General features: G+C 36.0%; 1 protein-coding gene across 1 annotated transcript in view; it reads left to right on the top strand.

The window, feature by feature from the left end:
• ME1 (malic enzyme 1) overlaps positions 1-18,980 on the top strand; it is a 154,875-nt gene that overhangs the window by 39,659 nt on the left and 96,236 nt on the right. The window contains exon 3 of the mRNA XM_064707454.1: positions 6,742-6,891. Coding sequence (XP_064563524.1) covers positions 6,742-6,891 — 150 coding nt within the window. The remainder of the gene's footprint in view (positions 1-6,741; positions 6,892-18,980) is intronic.

The raw sequence follows: 18,980 nt of genomic DNA, 5'->3' as shown, positions 1-18,980 counted from the left end.
GAATACTTAATTTTTTTCCTAAAGAAATTGTATTTTATAGGCTCTAGAACAAAAATTTGTTTCTTCATTTTTTTCCCCTCTGCCTTGCTCTTCTCTGTCATGGGATGTCTTCCTATCAGTATGTAATATATGGCCTCTAGGTACCCATCTGTTGGTGACAAGGCTTTTTTATAATTTCAAGTTGCCACAACCTTTGTTTTTTATAGAGTCAGGATAGGATGAGGACAGCCTTCCTTGCAAGTGAAGAGCTTGCAATTGTGGTGTCTTTTGTAGTTTAACTATTCTCCAGTGCTCTCAGGAAGGCCATTATTGTTTATTATCACAGAGTAGTAGGTTTCCAGGCTGGACTATTTATGAGTTCCTGCAAATAGAAAAGTGTAAATTTTCATGAAGCCCCCTTATTCAACCATTGATGTTACCATAGGAGAAAACTTTCTCTGTTCTTCTGTCCCCATCTCCTCTTTAACTCTGCATTAAGGTAGTCCCTTCATGATACAGCTCGTTGTTTCATGTGTTTGAGGACATTTAAAGCAGTTCCAACTGCTTGTTTCAGCTTGAATTGCCAGAATTTCTCTTCACCTGTAGCTTGAAAACGATAGGGAAAATGATCTTACCCCATTGTTATATGTTATATATAGTTTTTTAACTAGGAAACAATTTTGCTCCTACTTCAGGTCATAGCAGAAAAACACTCCTGCTTCTCAAAACATCACAGATGGAATGTTATAGATCTAGCTATTCAACATAGCAGTATTTTAGTATTTTAATTCTTTGCTTTTGTTAGCAAAAAATTCTGGATATTCAAGTGGCTTTTTGCCAAAATGAAAAATTTCTTCAGGAAGGAAGAAAGAATTAATCTATCAGTTTTAAATGACTGAGTATTGAAACTTTGAATGATGTGCCTTTTGAACTGCAGTAAAACACTGTATGCTGAAATTTTGATTGCACTGGGAATAATGAAACAAAAATAACTGTCTCCAGGTATTGTGGCAATACTTAGCAGCTATCTTCATTGTGTCAAAAAATAAGGAAAGATAAACCTGTCTGTCTTGGGGGTGGGGAAGGAAATATTTTTCTAAAGTGTAACTAATCCGTGTATGATAGACAAAAATAATACAGAAGTATAAAGAAATATGATGTGGTTATAAATAAATGTAAGCACAAACATTTGCTTCAGAGGATATTCTTCCAAAACTGCCCCTGTTAACCTTAAGATCTGTAAATACTTAATTAAACAAAACTTGGTGTCATTATTTCCCACCAATGAGTTTTCTTTGGCATTTTCTCTTTTTCAAATACATAGTTGGGTCAGGAAGAAATTTGTTTCCTGCTCCTGTGACCAGACATCTGTAAAACAGAAGCACTAACATTAAGTTATTCCATCCATGTGCCTTGAACATTCGACTGTAGCTTGCCATTTTGTACTCTAAAGATAGTTTTATTATAATGCCTGCTTTAGTATAAAGGTTATATTGTACTGTGCAGCTTCGCAGCGCACATTTATTCTTGTTAATTCAGTTTTAGTGATGCAGTTCAACTGAGAAGTATTCACAGAAATAACTTGAAGCTATTACAAGTTAGGTTTTTTCTCACTAATATGTCTATTAGTCAGAATACTTTAAATAAGGATTTAGTAATTAGCATCCAAAACAAGTGAATAGCTGTGTTTATTTTTCAGGGTTTTTTTGTGATGTGTGTCTGTGCTATTTTCTCAGCTGTAATTTTGTAATGGTTCAAATATTTGAATCTTCTCCTTCCCCTTACAGTGTGAATAAACGTTGTGGCCCCATTTGTAGTGCTGGAGAAGCTTTGGTGGGATCTCCATCCATGGGAGTGATTCCAAACCTGACTGAGCGTGGTCCTGGGCAAACTGCTCTAGTTGTCTCTGCTTTGAGGAGGGGATCAGATGAGGCAATCTCTTTTCTAACCTCAGCTAGTGTGTGCTTTCATAACTCAGGTCCATAGTAGTTAAGAAGCAAATTCTCAGGGATAATCTTGGATTGATGCAAATTAAGTTAGGTCATCCCTTAAGAATATTAAATTATATAAGTCCACAAGTACCCCCAAAGTGGAATTTTTTCTTTAAGAAATCATATTTATACTCTGTTTGAACACCCAGCAGATCTCAACTGACTATTCATGTCATGCTATGTTTTGATAAAAAAATATTATCCTCATGTATTACTGGGGCTTTATATAGCTGTTATGTTTTCTCTATTTTTTTTAGCAAAATAACACTGTGTTACATGCAGAAGTCTGCATTTGAGACCACTGATGAAAAGACTTGGTAACATTTGCATGAAGAAGATACTTCCTTTTAAGATTGTAAACATTGACATCTTGGGCTCCTTTGTAGATAAAATTTGTCTGTGAATTGAGAGAACAAAAATCTGCAGGTGCAAAAATCTACATGTACAAAATGTGACTTGCAGGAGTGTTTGCAAGTCAAGTGTCTGACAATTTCATTGGAGTATGTCAGTAAAGAGCCTGCTTGCAGAACATGTGCATTACATGTGGTGAGCTCAGTCCTCAAGGCAATATGTGAACTCTGGTCTCCTATGTTTATAATCCTATCAAAGAATTTTAAAGAAGAGTGAATGTGATCCTGACACAATTATTCCTTGAATCTCTTCACTGATGAAGAATGTCAGAAGCTTTGGCTGTTTTAACTGGAACTTGAAATCTCAGGGGCTCCCTGTAAAGGCAGGTGCTCAAGGACAATCTTGCATAAGAGCATGCAGTTGTTGTCTTCTACGGACTGTAAATGTCCTAATTTCAGGAAAATTCCCATGTTTCTTGCAGTATGAATCTGGCATAGTCTTTGCTCCCATAGAAACAGTTATTGAAAAGAGGTGAAGGGAGGCTGTTGTCTTCCTTCTGGAGTTTGGCAGTAGGTGTGTACTTGTGTGTTTTATGTCCAAATACCAAAGATTAAATACAGGTGTTTAGATATTGCAGGAGTGGAAGCTGTTAAATACCTTAGACAGAAAGGAATCATCTGATAAAACATTAATGCTGTGTATGGGAGCATTTTACACTGGCAAGATGGGCCTGGTTTTGCTTGGAAAGAGGGTGTATGTAAATTCATAAAGCTAAGTTGCTAGCCAGTGCCATGGCATGACATGTTTTGGCACTGCTGAAATGCTGTTGTGAACTTGTAGCATGAAACTGTTGTACTCTGAAGTACCAAGAGTTCATATACAAAATGAATGTGGAACAGCAGCAAGTCAATTGCCTGGGATGCTTGGCAAACAGGACACCAGTAAGAGGAAAAAATTCTATTCCTCCATCTTAATTTGGAAAAGCTGTGATGGATTCTGCAAGTAATTTTTTTTGCTCCCCTGTATGTTCTTAATTGTCTTTCTTCTTGCTCTGTATTGATACTAAAATTTTGCTCCTGGCACAGCGACATCTTCTGCCTGAGCTTTTCTTTCTTCACGCTGTAAAACATTATACTGGATGTGTTAACATTAGAGAGGGGCCATCAAATTGCTTTTCCAGAGAAGATGGTCTTATTTTGTTTTTTCCTAAAGTTCTCTCTTTTTAATGAATTTTTATATGAATACTGATGAAGCAGAGTAATAGAGCTAAGTGTCTTACACAGGTTAAAAATAATAGCCTTTCCTCCCACCATCTTTGTTTACTCTCATATTTTTCAAGATAAGAGAAAAAAAAAAGTGGGATTTGTTCTATTTTCACCTCTCCACTTGGCCTTGTAAAGTGTATGCCAGTGATAGTTGGGCCAGTTATCCTAAGAATCATCAGTAACTTTCGGATATTTATATCAGTTTTCTTTTGGATTTTGGATGATGGGTGGGTTACATCCTTTTGTTGCTACTGTATTTCATTCCCTCCATAGTGTGAAACATTCTTAGGTGAAGTAAAGGCCTGGGGAGAAGAGTGACATGCTGAAATTTGAATGCTTGGCAGTTTTCTCTGTCTGACTTGCCAGACCTTGGTTTTTGTCCTCTGAAACTTTTCTCTGAAATCTTCACTCAAGACTCCTTGTCTGAGGACAGACAATACTTTTCTCCCTTTTTATAGCACAAGTGATTGTTTTCATTGTTTTATTATTTGTTTTCATTATGTTTTAGATTAAATATGGGTTTCAGTAAAAGATTCCATTAAATACTGAATTTTAAATATATTTTTAAACACAATGCTGAAAGGCACTTCATGCTTTTAGTTGTGTAGATACTTGGGTGTTGCTAAAAGATGCATACTTGTTGTCTAATGCATTATAAACAACCCTTCGCTGATTATGAAACATTTTTGGTTTTCCCTTTAGAAATAATTTTTGAGAAATTTGATGCCCTTAACTAAGCAAATTGCAGTGCTGAGAAGGAAGACATATACCTGCCATTGAAAAAGCCTGATAAAAATTGCTCTTCCCTAGAAGTGTTTTTCACTTTATAATAGTATTTCTTATATTTTCAAATATGTAATATTTGAAAATATAAGTAGTATGCAGTTAGTCCTTTTGCAAGTTCTTTAGTATATCATGAACATAAAAGTGGCATGATAAAAACAAATGAGAAAATAAACCCTCAGTTTAACACTATACTATAGTAGAAATGGAGAGTTTTAACACATGGTTAAAACTGCAGGTTTTTCCTTTGAAGCCCTGAGGAAGCCTTTTGCTAAGCTTTTAGTTTCTTTTGTGAAAGATTTCTTTACCCTGTTTAAAATCTGGTCTTGATCTGAGTAATAAGAAATGATGATGAAAAGGTACTTTGTACTCTTAAGCCACTCCTCATTTTAAAAGAAATTGATAAAAAAAAAAAAAAAAAAGAAAAAAAAAAAAAAGCCCCCCAGCAACTGCTTAGGAATGGTGCTGTGGCTCACATGGTGTTGAAATGTCCAGTATAGAATGGGGGCCAAAAATATGCATGATGTTCTCTAACATCACTTTAAATGTTCTCCAGAAACAAAAGGAAAGTCTTTATGTGTATTTACAACTACATGTGCAAGAACTTGTATTTCAGGATAAATGTTGGGATAGTCCACCCTCAGGAGAAAGGTTTTAATAAAGAAAATGCTCTGAGAATTCAAGGACATTGCAATATATGCTATATCATAATGAAATACTGGGAAAATGAAAGGCTCTAGGGAAACGTAATAATATGAAAGAAAATTAGCATGTACGTATGTATATTTGTAGCTGAGAATTACAAGAGCAGGATGTAATTTAACCTTGGAGAACATTCAAAACTAATGTGTGTGATGGAAGGTGGTTCCAGCTGCCTCATGGTGATGGTATTTAGAGAAACTACAACTTTTTGGTTCCTAGATCTTTATCTGTTTAGGGTCTAAAATACCCTTCATGACACAAGGGCAGGGATATTGTTTTGTCTCAATTCTGTCACCTCATTACAGTCACCAACTGCCAAACTGGCTTCGCTTGCCTTGTTTATAGTGCTGATTAAAGGTTTACAGAACAGATCCCAAAAGGAGTGCTTCCCTGATAGACAGGGATAGGCAATCTAAACTTGAATGGAATGCATTCAGATTTACTAAGCTGCTCTTTGGTTACCTGACTATATTTGTGTCTTCCTAAAGAATGAATTGGATTTTATTGGGGCATGTGGTGCCTAAGTATGCAGAAGGAAAGTTCATATTAATAATAGTTAAGTACACAAATCTCTAGGCTTTTGGAAGGAATGTGTTTTATACGTGTCTTCAACACTTGTGTAATAAAATGGTGGGCATATTAAACTTTTTGAGTGTAAGTAATTAGTAATCCATTGCAAATTTAAAAAGACTCTACATAAATTGTATACGTAAGTTAAAGATTTTATATTATCCCATTGGTGTATAAGACTACTTATTTTTTACAGGAATACTTAACATTGTTAAAACTAGTGAATAGACAGGTAAGGTGTAAGATCACTAAATTTCTAAATTTTAAGTGTTCACAAAGTGACAATCATACCTATGTGAACTGGTATAACGTGAAGTCTCTCATAGGCTGATATAATTTGTGACACTCAGCCCTGGCATTTGGGTTCCTGATTGGTATCTTGAAACAGTAATGTAATTATGCAATGTAAGTGTGATGGTAGTAAAAAGTAGTTCAAGCTAAACATGAACTTTCTTTCAGTCTTATTTATATGGTTCTTTTTTTCTCATTGGTTTTCTTTTAAAATAAATATAGAACTTCCTCAAAATTGGTTTTAGTTAGGAAATATAACATTGCAGATTTCAAGTCAAACATAGACTTAGGGGATGAGAGGCCATGTGTGTCTGCTTTGTTTTCAAAAGCTTTGTTTTTCAGTATTTATTTGAAGTATTAGTCTGGATTTAAGATAAATTTCTATCTAGGAAAGAGCATGCAAAGCTTAATGTTTTTACTTCTGTGTTCTTTGGGCAAGTGAGTAAGCTTAAGTTATATTTAATGCTGGTCTCATTTCAAGTGGAACAACTGATATACACAGATAAGGTTCTGACAGACTAAATCCTCAATTGCAGCACAGTGTTTTATACCTGAGAGGGATTATCTTCCTGAGTGTGTAGAGTTTGACAATGTTGTGATGGCTTCAGGTTCTCTGTGTCAACCAGTTTGTTATACGTTGTGTTTGAACCATTTGTGCTGTTAAGACTAGGAGGAATTTGAATACTTTCAATAAGACAGAGGCTATTATAGAACAAACATAATTTTAACTTTCCAAACACCAAATCTATTTCTAAATGTACTTTATATGTTCCCTTGATGTCTGTCTAATTTTATGTAATTCTCCACAGATACATGCTGCTAATGAGTCTTCAGGATCGAAATGAAAAGCTTTTCTATAAAGTGCTGGCTTCTGACATTGAAAAGTTCATGCCTATTGTTTATACTCCCACTGTGGGACTGGCTTGCCAACAATATGGTTTAGCATTCCGGAGGCCAAGGTATGTGAGTTTATACTTCAAATAAAAGTAATTGAATCTTATTTTCCTCTTGGCAGATTTCTGTAGCGGTTTTCTAACAGCTGCATGTAAGCCAAAACTGCAGTAATTGAGATCATCCAAGCTACACTTTTGGTCTACATTAAGCAATAATTTGTGCATTTCTTATCTGCATTAAGAAGGCAAAGGGTTGGTTGATTTGCATTAAAACATGAGTATATTTTTAATCTTATTGACCAATTATAGCTATTAAATTGTATAGTATATGTACCGTATTATACTGTATAGTGTTACTATTATATTGTTTTAGAATCCTAGCATATTAGAAGAAGACAGGAGAAGAATGGAACTTTAGTTTTAGTTTTGTTTTAGAAACTTGAAAAGCATAGACTTTTTCCTGTATAAATATTTATGTAATTGGTATTTTATACATACACACACACATATAAATGTGTTCAAACAATATGTGTACAAACTAAGAATGCATTATATATGTATCTACTGATATCTTAAAAATTATCACAAATCATCAAAGTGCCTGTTTCACTGCTTAATGATTTCTTGCTTCATAGGTTGGTTACTGGAGTGTTTTTATTCTGTGTGCAATATCTGTATTTATAAAATGATGAGGAAGTGGTATGAAAGAAGGATGGACACTTCTGTTTCACTCTGCCTCTTGAACATGAACTCACCGAGTGTGAGTTGCTGTTTGAGAACATTGTATATGTCATTGCCTTCATGTGCAGACTGGAACAACACCTTGGAGCCTTCTGCAGAATTTTCTGGCAAAGAGAGAGATAAATGAGCTGTAGCTGTTAACAGAAATAGGTTTTTTACAGTGAAGGCATTGATCAAAAGTAAGAAGCTTGCAAGATGTAAGGGAACAAATGACTGCTTACAAATTCCTCAGCAGGAGATATTTCAGAGAGATTTATGGCTTCAAGGTTTTGTCCTTAATGTGAGAATCATTTTGGCCTTGTGACTGATATAATGAGTCAGGACCATCTGGTCGACCGCAGAAAACAAGAATTCCCACTTCTGTGCATATTAAAAAGTTCAAAAATACCTCAAGAATCCTTATTTAAACCTATGTAATGATCTGTGGCTTTTAGGTGCCTCCCTTAGTAAGAGAACTCATCTCCTTTTTCTGCCCCCGTATTTGCCACCATGGTGATTTTATTGGCCTTCCAGGAAGTGCTAAATGTGTCTGGAAATTAGGTCTTTGCTTACACTGGTCTCATTACTCCTCATTTTGATATTCTTTGCATGTAAAATATTTCACAAGGAGCACCTCTGCCCATGGATGTACTTTTCCCTTTCTCCCAGATGTGTGAAGCATCTGTGGAGAAAAACAGTTTAATTAGAGTCATGGAATTGTTAAGTTTTCAAAAGACCAAGGTCATTGAGCCCAATTTTTGACTGAAAACCACCATGTCAAACTAAACCATAGCACATTTCTTGAACACTTCCAGGGATGGTGACTCCACCCCCTCCCTGAACTGCCTGTTCCAATGCTTAACCACCTTTTCAGTGAAGAATTCTTCTTGATGTCCAACCTGAAACTCCCTGGCAGAGCTTGAGACTATTTCCTCTTATCCTGTCATTCATTGCCTGCCAGAAGAGTCCAACCCCTGCCTGGCTAGAACCTCCTTTCAGGCAGTTGATAAGGCAGGGTGATAAGGTTACCCTGAGCCTCCTCAGGGCTAAGCAACCCCAATTCCCTCAGCCACTTCTCCCATGACTTGTGCTCCAGAGCCTTCATCACCTCTTTTGCCCTTCTCTGGATGTGTTCCAGCACCTCAGTGTCTCCTTTGTAGCAGGGTTGGAATGAAGTGATCTTTAAGGTCCCTTACGATCCAAACCATTCTGTGGTTCTATGATCTTTAAACAGACTCTTTCCTACCCACAATGCAGTCTTCCACTGTGCCATTAGAGATATGTTTTTTCCCCTGAGAAAAAGATTTTCTAGATTATTCCAACCAACTATGCAAAGCAACCAATATAATTTCGTTTAAAATTGCATTCTAGACCATCACTTATTTAGCATTAAGCCTTATATACCAGCATACCTCATAAAACAGCATCCTTAATGAGATGGATGGAGAAGAAAATATAAACATCAAATTTAATATTCTGCAGGAGAAAAGGAGTAAAAGATGTAAGATTTAGTCCAGGCTATATCATCTTACAATTTTGATGGATTTTTTTTTTCAAGAAGTTGCGATCGAGGAACAACGTATAATCTGATCATACCTTGAAAAAAAGTATTCTCACTGTAAGAACTGTCTGTATCTGCTTTATGCTGACTCATATGAACGTGCTGTCTTTACAGAGAAGTGACTTTTTCTTTCACAATGGTTTTTTATTTCAGAATATTTTTTAATATTGCCTCTTCCCACTGTTTGCTATTTCATAGTTTAATACAGATCCTGTTAGAAATGGACTTGGAGGTAAATGAGTTAAAAATTACTCATTTGCTGCAGATCATATTTATCTCACTGCAGTTTGTAAAGTAGTGTCATATTTAGTTTATGTCTGTAAGGATGTTTTCCAATATTCAGTTATACTTCTTTGCTTTGTGAAATGAGTTTGAAGTGCCTGGCTTGCAAGTTATCTCTTGAGGCAAGGAACAGCAAAATTAATTTAGAGTTGAAAAAGTAGGTTTCTCATGGAATCATTAAATGAGATCATCTTCTGTGACTCCCTTATGTGTTTTTAGAAGACTTTATGGGCTCACATGATGTGCTTACAGTCACAGAAGGACTCTGGCTCAGGAAAAGGTTTTCATCCTGAAGCAATAGTTTGCAATTTTAGAATAAACATTCATGACTGACCAGCTGACCATCTGATTAAGCATCATTTCTCAAGTGAACCAGCTGCAAAGTAACTTGACTCACTGGTTTGAAGCTCATCTATATAATTGACATTTTTCTATAATAGTCAACTATTGAGACTCAAGTCAAGATTGCATTACTTCCTCTGAATAGTCAGCTTTAAATCCACCAGTTTAATGAAGAGTATTGTTATAAAAGTAAACACTACAGGTCTGATAGCAGATCTGTAACATGCACCTACCTACACCACATTGTTATGTAAGCATAATTTAGAAGACCAGTCTATATGGTCTTCTTCCTAACTGTTGAGGGGGATGAGGGAAGAAAGGATCCTTCAGAGAGTTGGTCAGAGAAGGAATTTGGACCTGTATAGATAGAAGGTTACTTATGCTAGGAATATAGTGAGGTTCTGCTTCTATTGTAATGCTCATGTTATCATTAAAAACATTATCTCAGAATCTCTATTAGATCACTTCTTGGTTCAGAGCTTCTCTCCATCATTTAAATTCCTAAAGAAAAAATTCTTCAGTTGCACAAGGCATGTACATAGATATGACAGCTTTTGATTACTTACCAAGAAAGAATCTATTTCTGTAAATACATTTCTTAAATACAACAGTTCTTTCATCCAACAAGAATAAATATGGGAAAGCTCAATGGAAATTTCCTCTAAGAATCCAAAATCAACTTTTTACATTGTATAGAGAACACCCAGGAGTTTTAGATTGTTGTGTAAGCTCAGCATTCAGAGAAGGGAGGTATAATTGCCAAGTACTGCTATGCTGAAGACTTTGGAAGTTGTTAAAATGTTAGGCGACTGTTTATATATTGCCATTCCTAGAAAGAAAAGCCATTTCAATCAGAGTATGACCAGAGCAAGCCTGAGTAGCTGATGCAGTTACACAGGCACGGCAGAGTTCTCTGAAATAATTTCCCAGTGCAGGCACAGACTATCAGGCTGACTAGGAACCGTTTTTAAAGCAACTCTGTTGGGTCTGGTGCAGTCTCTTAAAAGGCAAAGTATGTTAGCTTTGAAATTGTTTACCAGATTTGCTCCTCACTGAAGTGTGTAGTCACTCAGCGCATACAAATTTGAGACTTAACCCTTTCCTTATGTTTCTCAAAAAGAATGTATTTATTTAGATTTATTTTATATATTTACATTTACAATGATTCAGATGCATGATATTGAATGCAAATGTGAGTTCTTTTTTGTTGACAAATATTTACATGCTGAGATTGCCAGCTGCAAGATAGCATCACTTTTTAATAAAGAAAAGAAATAGAGCATGGGGAAATATTTATTTTCTGTGACAGAACATGCAAAATGTTAGACCTTGGCATCAGAAGCTGTAGTCTGCTTGCCAGCACAAGGTTGATCCCTTGATACATTTAATAATATTTTTGTGGTTTTTAAGGAGGCTTTTATTGGAATTATTTTTCTTAATTTCAGCGGATATCTGTGGCATCCAAGTCTCTTCAAAAACCAGATTTGGCTTAGTAGAGGCCAGAAACTTTTCAAGTACTCCATGGTCATATGAGCCAAGAAAGTTCAGTTCCTGGAAGTTTTTTGAGACTCTGTCCCTCCTTCAGATCTGTGGTGTTGTCTTGATTGAGACTACTAGAATGTCTGGATTTATTTCAGACATTTCTGGTTACTTCTTCACCAGTATAACAGCTCCCTTAGGTTTCCTTTCAGCACATCTAGATGTTTTTGCCTCCCTAGATAAGCATATATTTGTATACATATGTTTATTTAGGGATTTTATTTCATTTAGTTAGACGTTATTATTTTGTAACATAAAATTATATTAAAAGATGTAACAAAGCACTAGTTTCACAGTTATTTTTCCTAGTGTTTTCTTCTCTGAAAACTATATAGAATTTTAATCTGTAAGTGGAAAAAAGGAAATGTGCAGGCTTTTTAACTGATCTCTTGTAAGGTCTTGACTGTTAGGACAGCATATGCAATCAAAATATTTTGCAATTAAGGCATAAAGAACAGCAAAATGTTTCTTTGAAAAGAAACTGTTCGAATTCTGTTCTACAGAAGGATCTGGTTTGAGTGGCAAATTACTTTGTAGCATTTCAACAGAGACTTAGTATACCTGTAGCATTTCTTCTGATTTTAGACAGCCTTGTGCTTAATGGCTTCTAGAGCCTCATGGTGATGCCAGTTGCAATCTCACACCAAGGAATTTTGGAATACATTTTGGTCGTTTTTTACTTTCGTCTTTTGTGAAGATGACAACTGTTGACATATTCCAGGAAACTTTTTTCTCTTTCCTTTTTTTTCCTCCCTGTGTATAGCCTTGCCATTGAGTTCATTGCATCCAGTAATTTTACTTTCTGGCATGATTCTGATCTGCTTTTGCTTTCATCAAGCTAAAACTTTGCTTAGCATTCTGTTGCTTCTGTGGCTTGAAGGTAAGACTAATAGACTCTTCCCAGCAAAATATTTGCTTTCTCTGAAAAGCTGGAAAAGGAGAATTAGCAGAGTGTTGAACTCCTCTTTTCTCCTGGACTGTCTTGTAGACTGGATTGTTCCCAACATATATTTAACTTGGTCTGTCAGCTGACAATAGTGGTGGTGCAGAGAAAGGTGTGATGATCTTGCACAGATGTCAGTGGGCCTCATTTTGGTCATAGAGTGCTTTGTAAATATTAAGCCAGTTTCTCATGTAAGAAGTTATTGAAGGAAAAAAAGTTCTGTTCTTGATTTTTGAAAACATAATGATATTCTTCCGTTTATATGCATGTAGTCATCAGGTGTCTCTAGAACTGTTAAATTCATGGTTTTTCATAATATTTTGGCAATATGTTTCACCATTTAAGTACAGTGTAAATTTTTATCTTTTTATTAAACTTTCACCTCAGGATAAAATCATGAATGATTAGCCTGTGCCAAAGTGAGAGTAGGTAGTGCTGACCTAGCAGTATGAAATATAACATCCTCCGTGGTTTTTGTAGGTACTTGGTGCTTGCATGTAGGTATAACCTACAGTACTTGGAGGGGGTGGTACTTACAGAAGTAGCACTTGGAGTTGTTCTTCCATTTAGTCTTGTCTGAGTTGGAGCTTTATCTATTATTAGTGTCTTCCTGTTCTCATAAACTTCATACATGATTTCTTCTGCAGGTAATATTTCAGGGACTTTTGATCACAGTCATAAAAGCTTTATCCTAAAGCACATCACAAGCATGGAATTTCTGGCTTTCAGACCTAAGTTTGTAGGTGCATTGCTCTGTTTTTTCTGGATGGAGTACATCTTGGCTGTGAGCAGGAGGAAATGAGGCCATCCCTTCTCAAAACATAACTCTCAAAATGTTTGGCAGCAGTCATTGTTTGGTCATTCTTAACACAGTCTTCTAAGGAAGACGGCTAGCAAGACTCAGTGCTCTTCTACAGACATCCTTGGTGGTTTCTGAGCTAGAGGGCCAAAATTAAAATACTGGCCACGCCTTTCTGTTCCCTTGTTCACTTCCTTCACAGAGTTCTGGATGTTTCCAGGGGATCCCTGTCCTCATTTGGCTTGTACTGTTATTTTTTAATAATTTCTACTATTTGTTGTGTGAGGTTAGAACTGAATGTTCTCCCTTCTCCACAAATTTGGGGGACTCAAATTTATCTTTTCAAAGGCATCTGCACTTGGGATGGGAACTGCACTAAGCTAATGGGAACTTATTTCTGTGGATTTTGGCATGTGATTATCTTTCTCATTTCATTACATCCTACTAAGACAGTCCTCTGAAACAAAGAAGTTTCATACAGATGCTTTTCACTAAATGGGAAAGACAGTTTGTGTGACAGTAAGTAATGCAGTATTTATTAGAACCTTCTTGCTTCCTTTACTAAAACAGTCATCTTGTGGATCTACGTGCAAAAGACTGGACAAAAAGTACATGATCCTAAGTAAAATGTCTTTACTCTGACTAATCTTTTCTTTCTAGTGCCAATACCGCATAAAAGGTAGGCTATATCCTTTGCAACAAATAAACTATGTATCTGCCTTTTAAAATGAGGTATTATTTTGGCATGTTACAGTTTCATATCAGCAACTACTACTTGTATCAATGTATAACCATGTTACTCTTCAATGTCTTCCTATTTTCCTGGAGTTTTAGGGAGATTTTGACTCTATGCCTGCCTTCTGGTTACAAGCTCCCCAATTTCCCAAAGCAGTATATTCCTTAATGAAATGTACTTTAAGAGCAGAGATTTTATTTTAATTTCACACCTTTACTTGGCCAAAGATTCCACTGGCAACACTAAAGTATCAGGTCATACAGTACAGGAGTGGTCTATTTATTAGCTCTGTCTAACGCTATACAAGCCATATTTATCTACTAAAAGTTTCCCCTCATGAAACAGCCTCTGTAAAACTGACAGATTTTTGGTTTCCTAATTGTCAACATCATTTCACTTCCAAAACAAATCTTAAGAGTCATTTCCTTTCAATAAGAGAACTTTGGCTTTCCTTAATTCTATACCGTTTCAAGGACAGCCTATCAGATCCCATGCAGTGTCTGCATATGATGTTTCTCCATCCTTCCATTTGTACAGAATGATAGGTACAGTTGCCTCCCTTCTGCCTTGAGTGGCTCTGGGACAGCCCTGAAGTTGTAGCTTGCTCTTTACAGTAGTTTGCATGTTATATCCATCTCCATGGACTGGGATTTTGACCATTCTAGTACTCATTTAGGACAACCCAGACAGTAGCAGCTTGTGTCACATGAATGAACAGACAACTGTGACAAAAAACAAAACACTTTGCAACTCATTGCTTGGGAAGTACCAAGAAAAATATGTGGGTATCTTTCTCCCTTCCTAGGACTATGCTGTGGAAGGGAAAGAACTTCCTTCCAGATACCAGTGGGATGAAAAATAAATGGTGTTGCTGCATTTGTTTACAATTAGGTATCACCAGCAGCAGGGATTTTTGCATTGGTAACATGAGCTTGTAGCAGAGAACTGTTATATTTGACTGATAAACATCTAGTGCAGAGGTTTTTTTTAATATTCAGATCCTCTTTGAGATAGAGGAATCCTACTCTGTCCTTCTATGCAAAGAGTTTTCCATGTCCCCAGTAATTCCTGATGTTATCATCTCATACTGCAAAACAAGGTACCAGTAGTATTCAGATGAGATGCCAATGATTTAGAAGCATTATGCTCCTTTATTAGCTCATTCTGTGTACATCCCAGCCCATGCCCAGAGGATGTTTTCCTTTAGGGGTGTGCTTACACTGGAGTTTCTCCAGCTCTCATTTTCTGTACATTTGTTGCACGTCCTTTGGCACCACCCAAATCCCCTGCTTCTCCATTCAGCAGCTTCTCTGTTCAAAATGCTGTCATTACTCAGCAGCCCAACACTGTCTCATTGTTGCATTTCCAACACAAGATATTTAGTAGCTTTTAAAAAAAAAACCCTACAGTAATTCCTGTCACTGTATTTGGTAAAGTCCGAAAGAGGAAGGAAAAACCCTGGTAAAATCACTGCAACTTTGCAGTAGCTTGGCTGTGTTAACATCACAGTTTTCTGCCTCTATCTACAAGCTTTCTAAAGAGATAGTAATGTCTTAAAATGAAAAATCAAAAGTGAAGACAAAGTATAAATATTTTCAGCCTTTCAGAGCATAACAAATGGGATGATTGTGTGTTTTAATACATCTTGTGTTTCTCTGTATTTATAGCTAGATGTTTTGGTCCAGGAACTTTTTACATATTACATTTGGGAGAGCATATGCATAGAAGGCTTCTGGAAAAGACAAGAAAAAAAGTTTTGGAATAGAAGTGGACCCTCTTATTTCTTGCAAGACGCTTCCATCCCTTTTTAGCAAAGTTTTACAGCTGCATAAAGTTGTTATCTTATGGGCACAGCTGAATTAAAAATGTCAGCAGCGTTAATTATAATATACTTAAAAATACTAGGTCAGAATAACATTACTGAATCTATTGTAGAGTAGCAGCAACATCATGTAATTTGCAGCTGGGTGGAGAAAGGTTTGTGAGGCATCTGACATCCTGACCACTGCTCTTTGAGTTAAATGGTGGCACTGAATGTCAGTTCTGCTTTTTGGCTCATGACTATTAGGTGATGAGGCCACACACATGAAATTCACTGTCTTTTAGAAAATGATGGGTAAGAGCCTGCTGGGAGCATAGATCAAACAGATAAATGTGCATAAACCAAACAAAGCAATTTGTTATCATAAGAAAAGCAAGGACTTCCAGCTGAAGGCAGACAGTGATATAGAAGGCTTAAATCAACTGGCAGAAATAAAGGAAACATTTACTGAGAAATAGAAAAAAAGAAGAACAAGCTTCAGTTTGTACTGAATTAGAACCCATGCATTTGGCACAAAGATGGTCCAAAGCCAGTTCACATTTTTGCTTCTTAATTTCCAAAGTGACTACTTTTAACATGAATTTTTCTTTAGTCTTAAAGAAGAAAGGAGTTTAGGGGCTCTCGCATCTTCATTTTAGTACTCTAGTATACTGAAATTAACTATTATTTTTGTCATTCTGGTGGAATTTTCCACCTAAAGGAAGAGCTTCCTATTCCTGAGATGAAGCTGTAATGCAGCTTACAGAGACACAGCAGCACATTTCTATTTCAAAAGTTCACAATATTATGACAACTTTATTGTATCAGAGGGTATTTTTGGTTGCTTTTAACTTTTCTCTTAGTGTTCTTTAGATTTATTCTAAGCACATAGGAATGTACAGGCTTGCTGCACTGTATGTTAAGGGTCAGGTTATTCATACAGCCTGTTTTAGGCAACAGTATGTCTGAGAGTTTCCCTTGGTCATCCAAAAGGACCTTCTTAAACATGACTCAGAGATATTTGTCTCTGGCAATGAAAATATGGAACATGGCTTGCTTTCTGTTCAAATATTGTTTTTTTCATGAATAAGTAGTATATGAGTATGGGGAACTTGTCATTCTCAAGAAAATAGTGTATTGAAAAGATTTCAATTTTGCCTTATTCTGCAAGCAATGTGCCTATTTCTACTTTTACTTTGCCACTTAACATAGAATGTAGCAATGCTCCAGTTCATGCATTGAAATGGAATTCTTCATGAGGGTGGTTATGATGCCAGTCATTTGGTGAATGGTTTGTTCATTCAGTCTTACAGTGAAACAAATGTCGTCTTTGAAAGATGACATAAAATATGGCATGTAGGCTTCCAAAGGCAGCGTCCTCAGAAAATCTTGTGTGCTTTCTGACACTGGACTTGAGCCTTTGATTCCCTTGAGGAGGCTGGAAGCTCCCTAATGACGTTTCAGAAACACTTCTGTTGTGACTGCTAGATGATGATATTTGAATACCCCATCACCCAGAGTACTGGCTGTGACTCCTCGCTAGGTCCTTTCTGTGTGCTGTGCTTTGTTTCCTGTATGTGTGTAGTGAAGACCAGCAATATCAGGTTGTGTTAGTTGGGATCGTTGCGTACTGTGTCTTTTCCCCAAAATGTTGATTCTGACTTCATGAAATGAAAATCTTTACCTGGGGTCATGACTGAATTTTTAGGAAAAGTAAGGAAAGTATAAGGCTGTTTGTCTCTGATGGATGAGGTTAATTTTTAGCACAATGGCCAGATATATTACAGATTTTTAATGCCCAAAATGTTTCCTTGGGGTTCCATCTGTTATAATTATTTTCTCAAATTTTATGATAAAGGCTTCTAGTAATTTTTATTGAGTCAGAAAATCATTATTTTTTTCTTAAATATATTTGATTCCTATGATTAAAAACACTTTGTATAGGTAATATATTTGTCCTGGGTTTTTCTGGAAAAATATTAATACTTCTTCTGTGAGTGAATTTCAGAAAACAACTGGTGTGTTGGAACTTTGTTAACATCAGATTACATAAGTCTTAAGAATAATCATGCTGCTTCTCAGTTTCTCTATCTGAGTAGAGCTGGACCTGCAGCTGTTTTCCCCATGTTAAAAAACATTATTGAACACAGTACTAAAAATTTGGTCTGTCTCATACATTCATTCATGCAGTAAATTTAACAGGAAGTAAGTGCAGAAATAGTTCTGCTCATCAGCTTGTTTGCATTTTAAAAAATGTGCAAATGGTAAAGGGAGATTTGTACTTTTTCAGTGTTCATTTTCAGCAGTTAGAGTCAGCTCTATTAATGGAAGATGGTGTCTCATTTCAGAAGTGACTTTTTCATTAAAGTTGGGTAGGATATGGCATAAGAATAAGCATTTTTTAGTAAGTCTTTACTTTTATCCTGGTTAATAGTTACTGAGAGAAAATTATGGTGATTTAAAGGTCAGTTAACAGGCCTTAAAAGATGTTATTGTCTAGATACAGGAAATTTTCTATGTTCCAATGAGCCAAGGCAGCACAAGTTGTTGAAGTAAATAAGGACAGTGATCTCACTTGTTTGAGTATTTCACAGTTTAAGTAGCATTTAAAAGTTGGGGTTTTTTTTAGAAAAGCATCACCAGCATTGCAACATGATGTTTATGGCTTTCTACACAGTTAACATTTGCATAAAATAATACAGACATGATAACAATTGAAATAGCACAGTCTTAAATATTAATGGGTCCGGCTCTGGTAAACTGTTCTCTCATTCACGGTCTTCAAATACTTCTATTTGTGCCCATTAGAGTGTAAGTAATTAAGTTATTTATTGAGCAACTGTCAGAGGAATTTAAGTAGCTTCTGGAGCAAAAGAGCTCCAGTGCTTAAACCATAGTATTTTGCAATCTGCCTTTTCCTTTGCAAACAAACACATCCCATTGAATTGCTGCTGTGTGGTTAAGCAGCAATACGTAAAAGCTGATTGTCTAGATTAGTGATACTTTAGGAATATAGTAAAATCAATAAATTCCTATTTTAAGGAGTGACTGTAAAAATATTACTTGATTTAGTCTTTTTCTGTATGAAAAGGATGCGTCATTAGTTTGGACATTCAGACCACAAAATGCTGTGCAAGTAGAGGAGGTGAGGCACTGAATGAAAAACAGTATTAGATATCTAGATATACAGTAAAGAGTATTTAATATGAGTAATGCAAAATGTCTGCAATGACTAAGTCCATGAAGTTTTTACTATGAAGTATTTTTAGTGTAGTTTGAGGTGAACATTATGGTTTCCAAAATTAACTAGAGATTTTTTTATTATTAGTCAAGTGTCAAGTTGTGATTATTCTTGGTACCATGTAAAATTGGTTTTAAAGTTTTCCAGTGCAAGGCTTGTAATGGTGTTTCTCCAATTATTTTCACAATATA

The sequence above is a fragment of the Zonotrichia leucophrys genome, chromosome 3 (assembly GCF_028769735.1).
Source record: "Zonotrichia leucophrys gambelii isolate GWCS_2022_RI chromosome 3, RI_Zleu_2.0, whole genome shotgun sequence".
Taxonomy (NCBI): domain Eukaryota; kingdom Metazoa; phylum Chordata; class Aves; order Passeriformes; family Passerellidae; genus Zonotrichia; species Zonotrichia leucophrys.
This window is presented reverse-complemented; position numbering and strand designations above follow the sequence as displayed.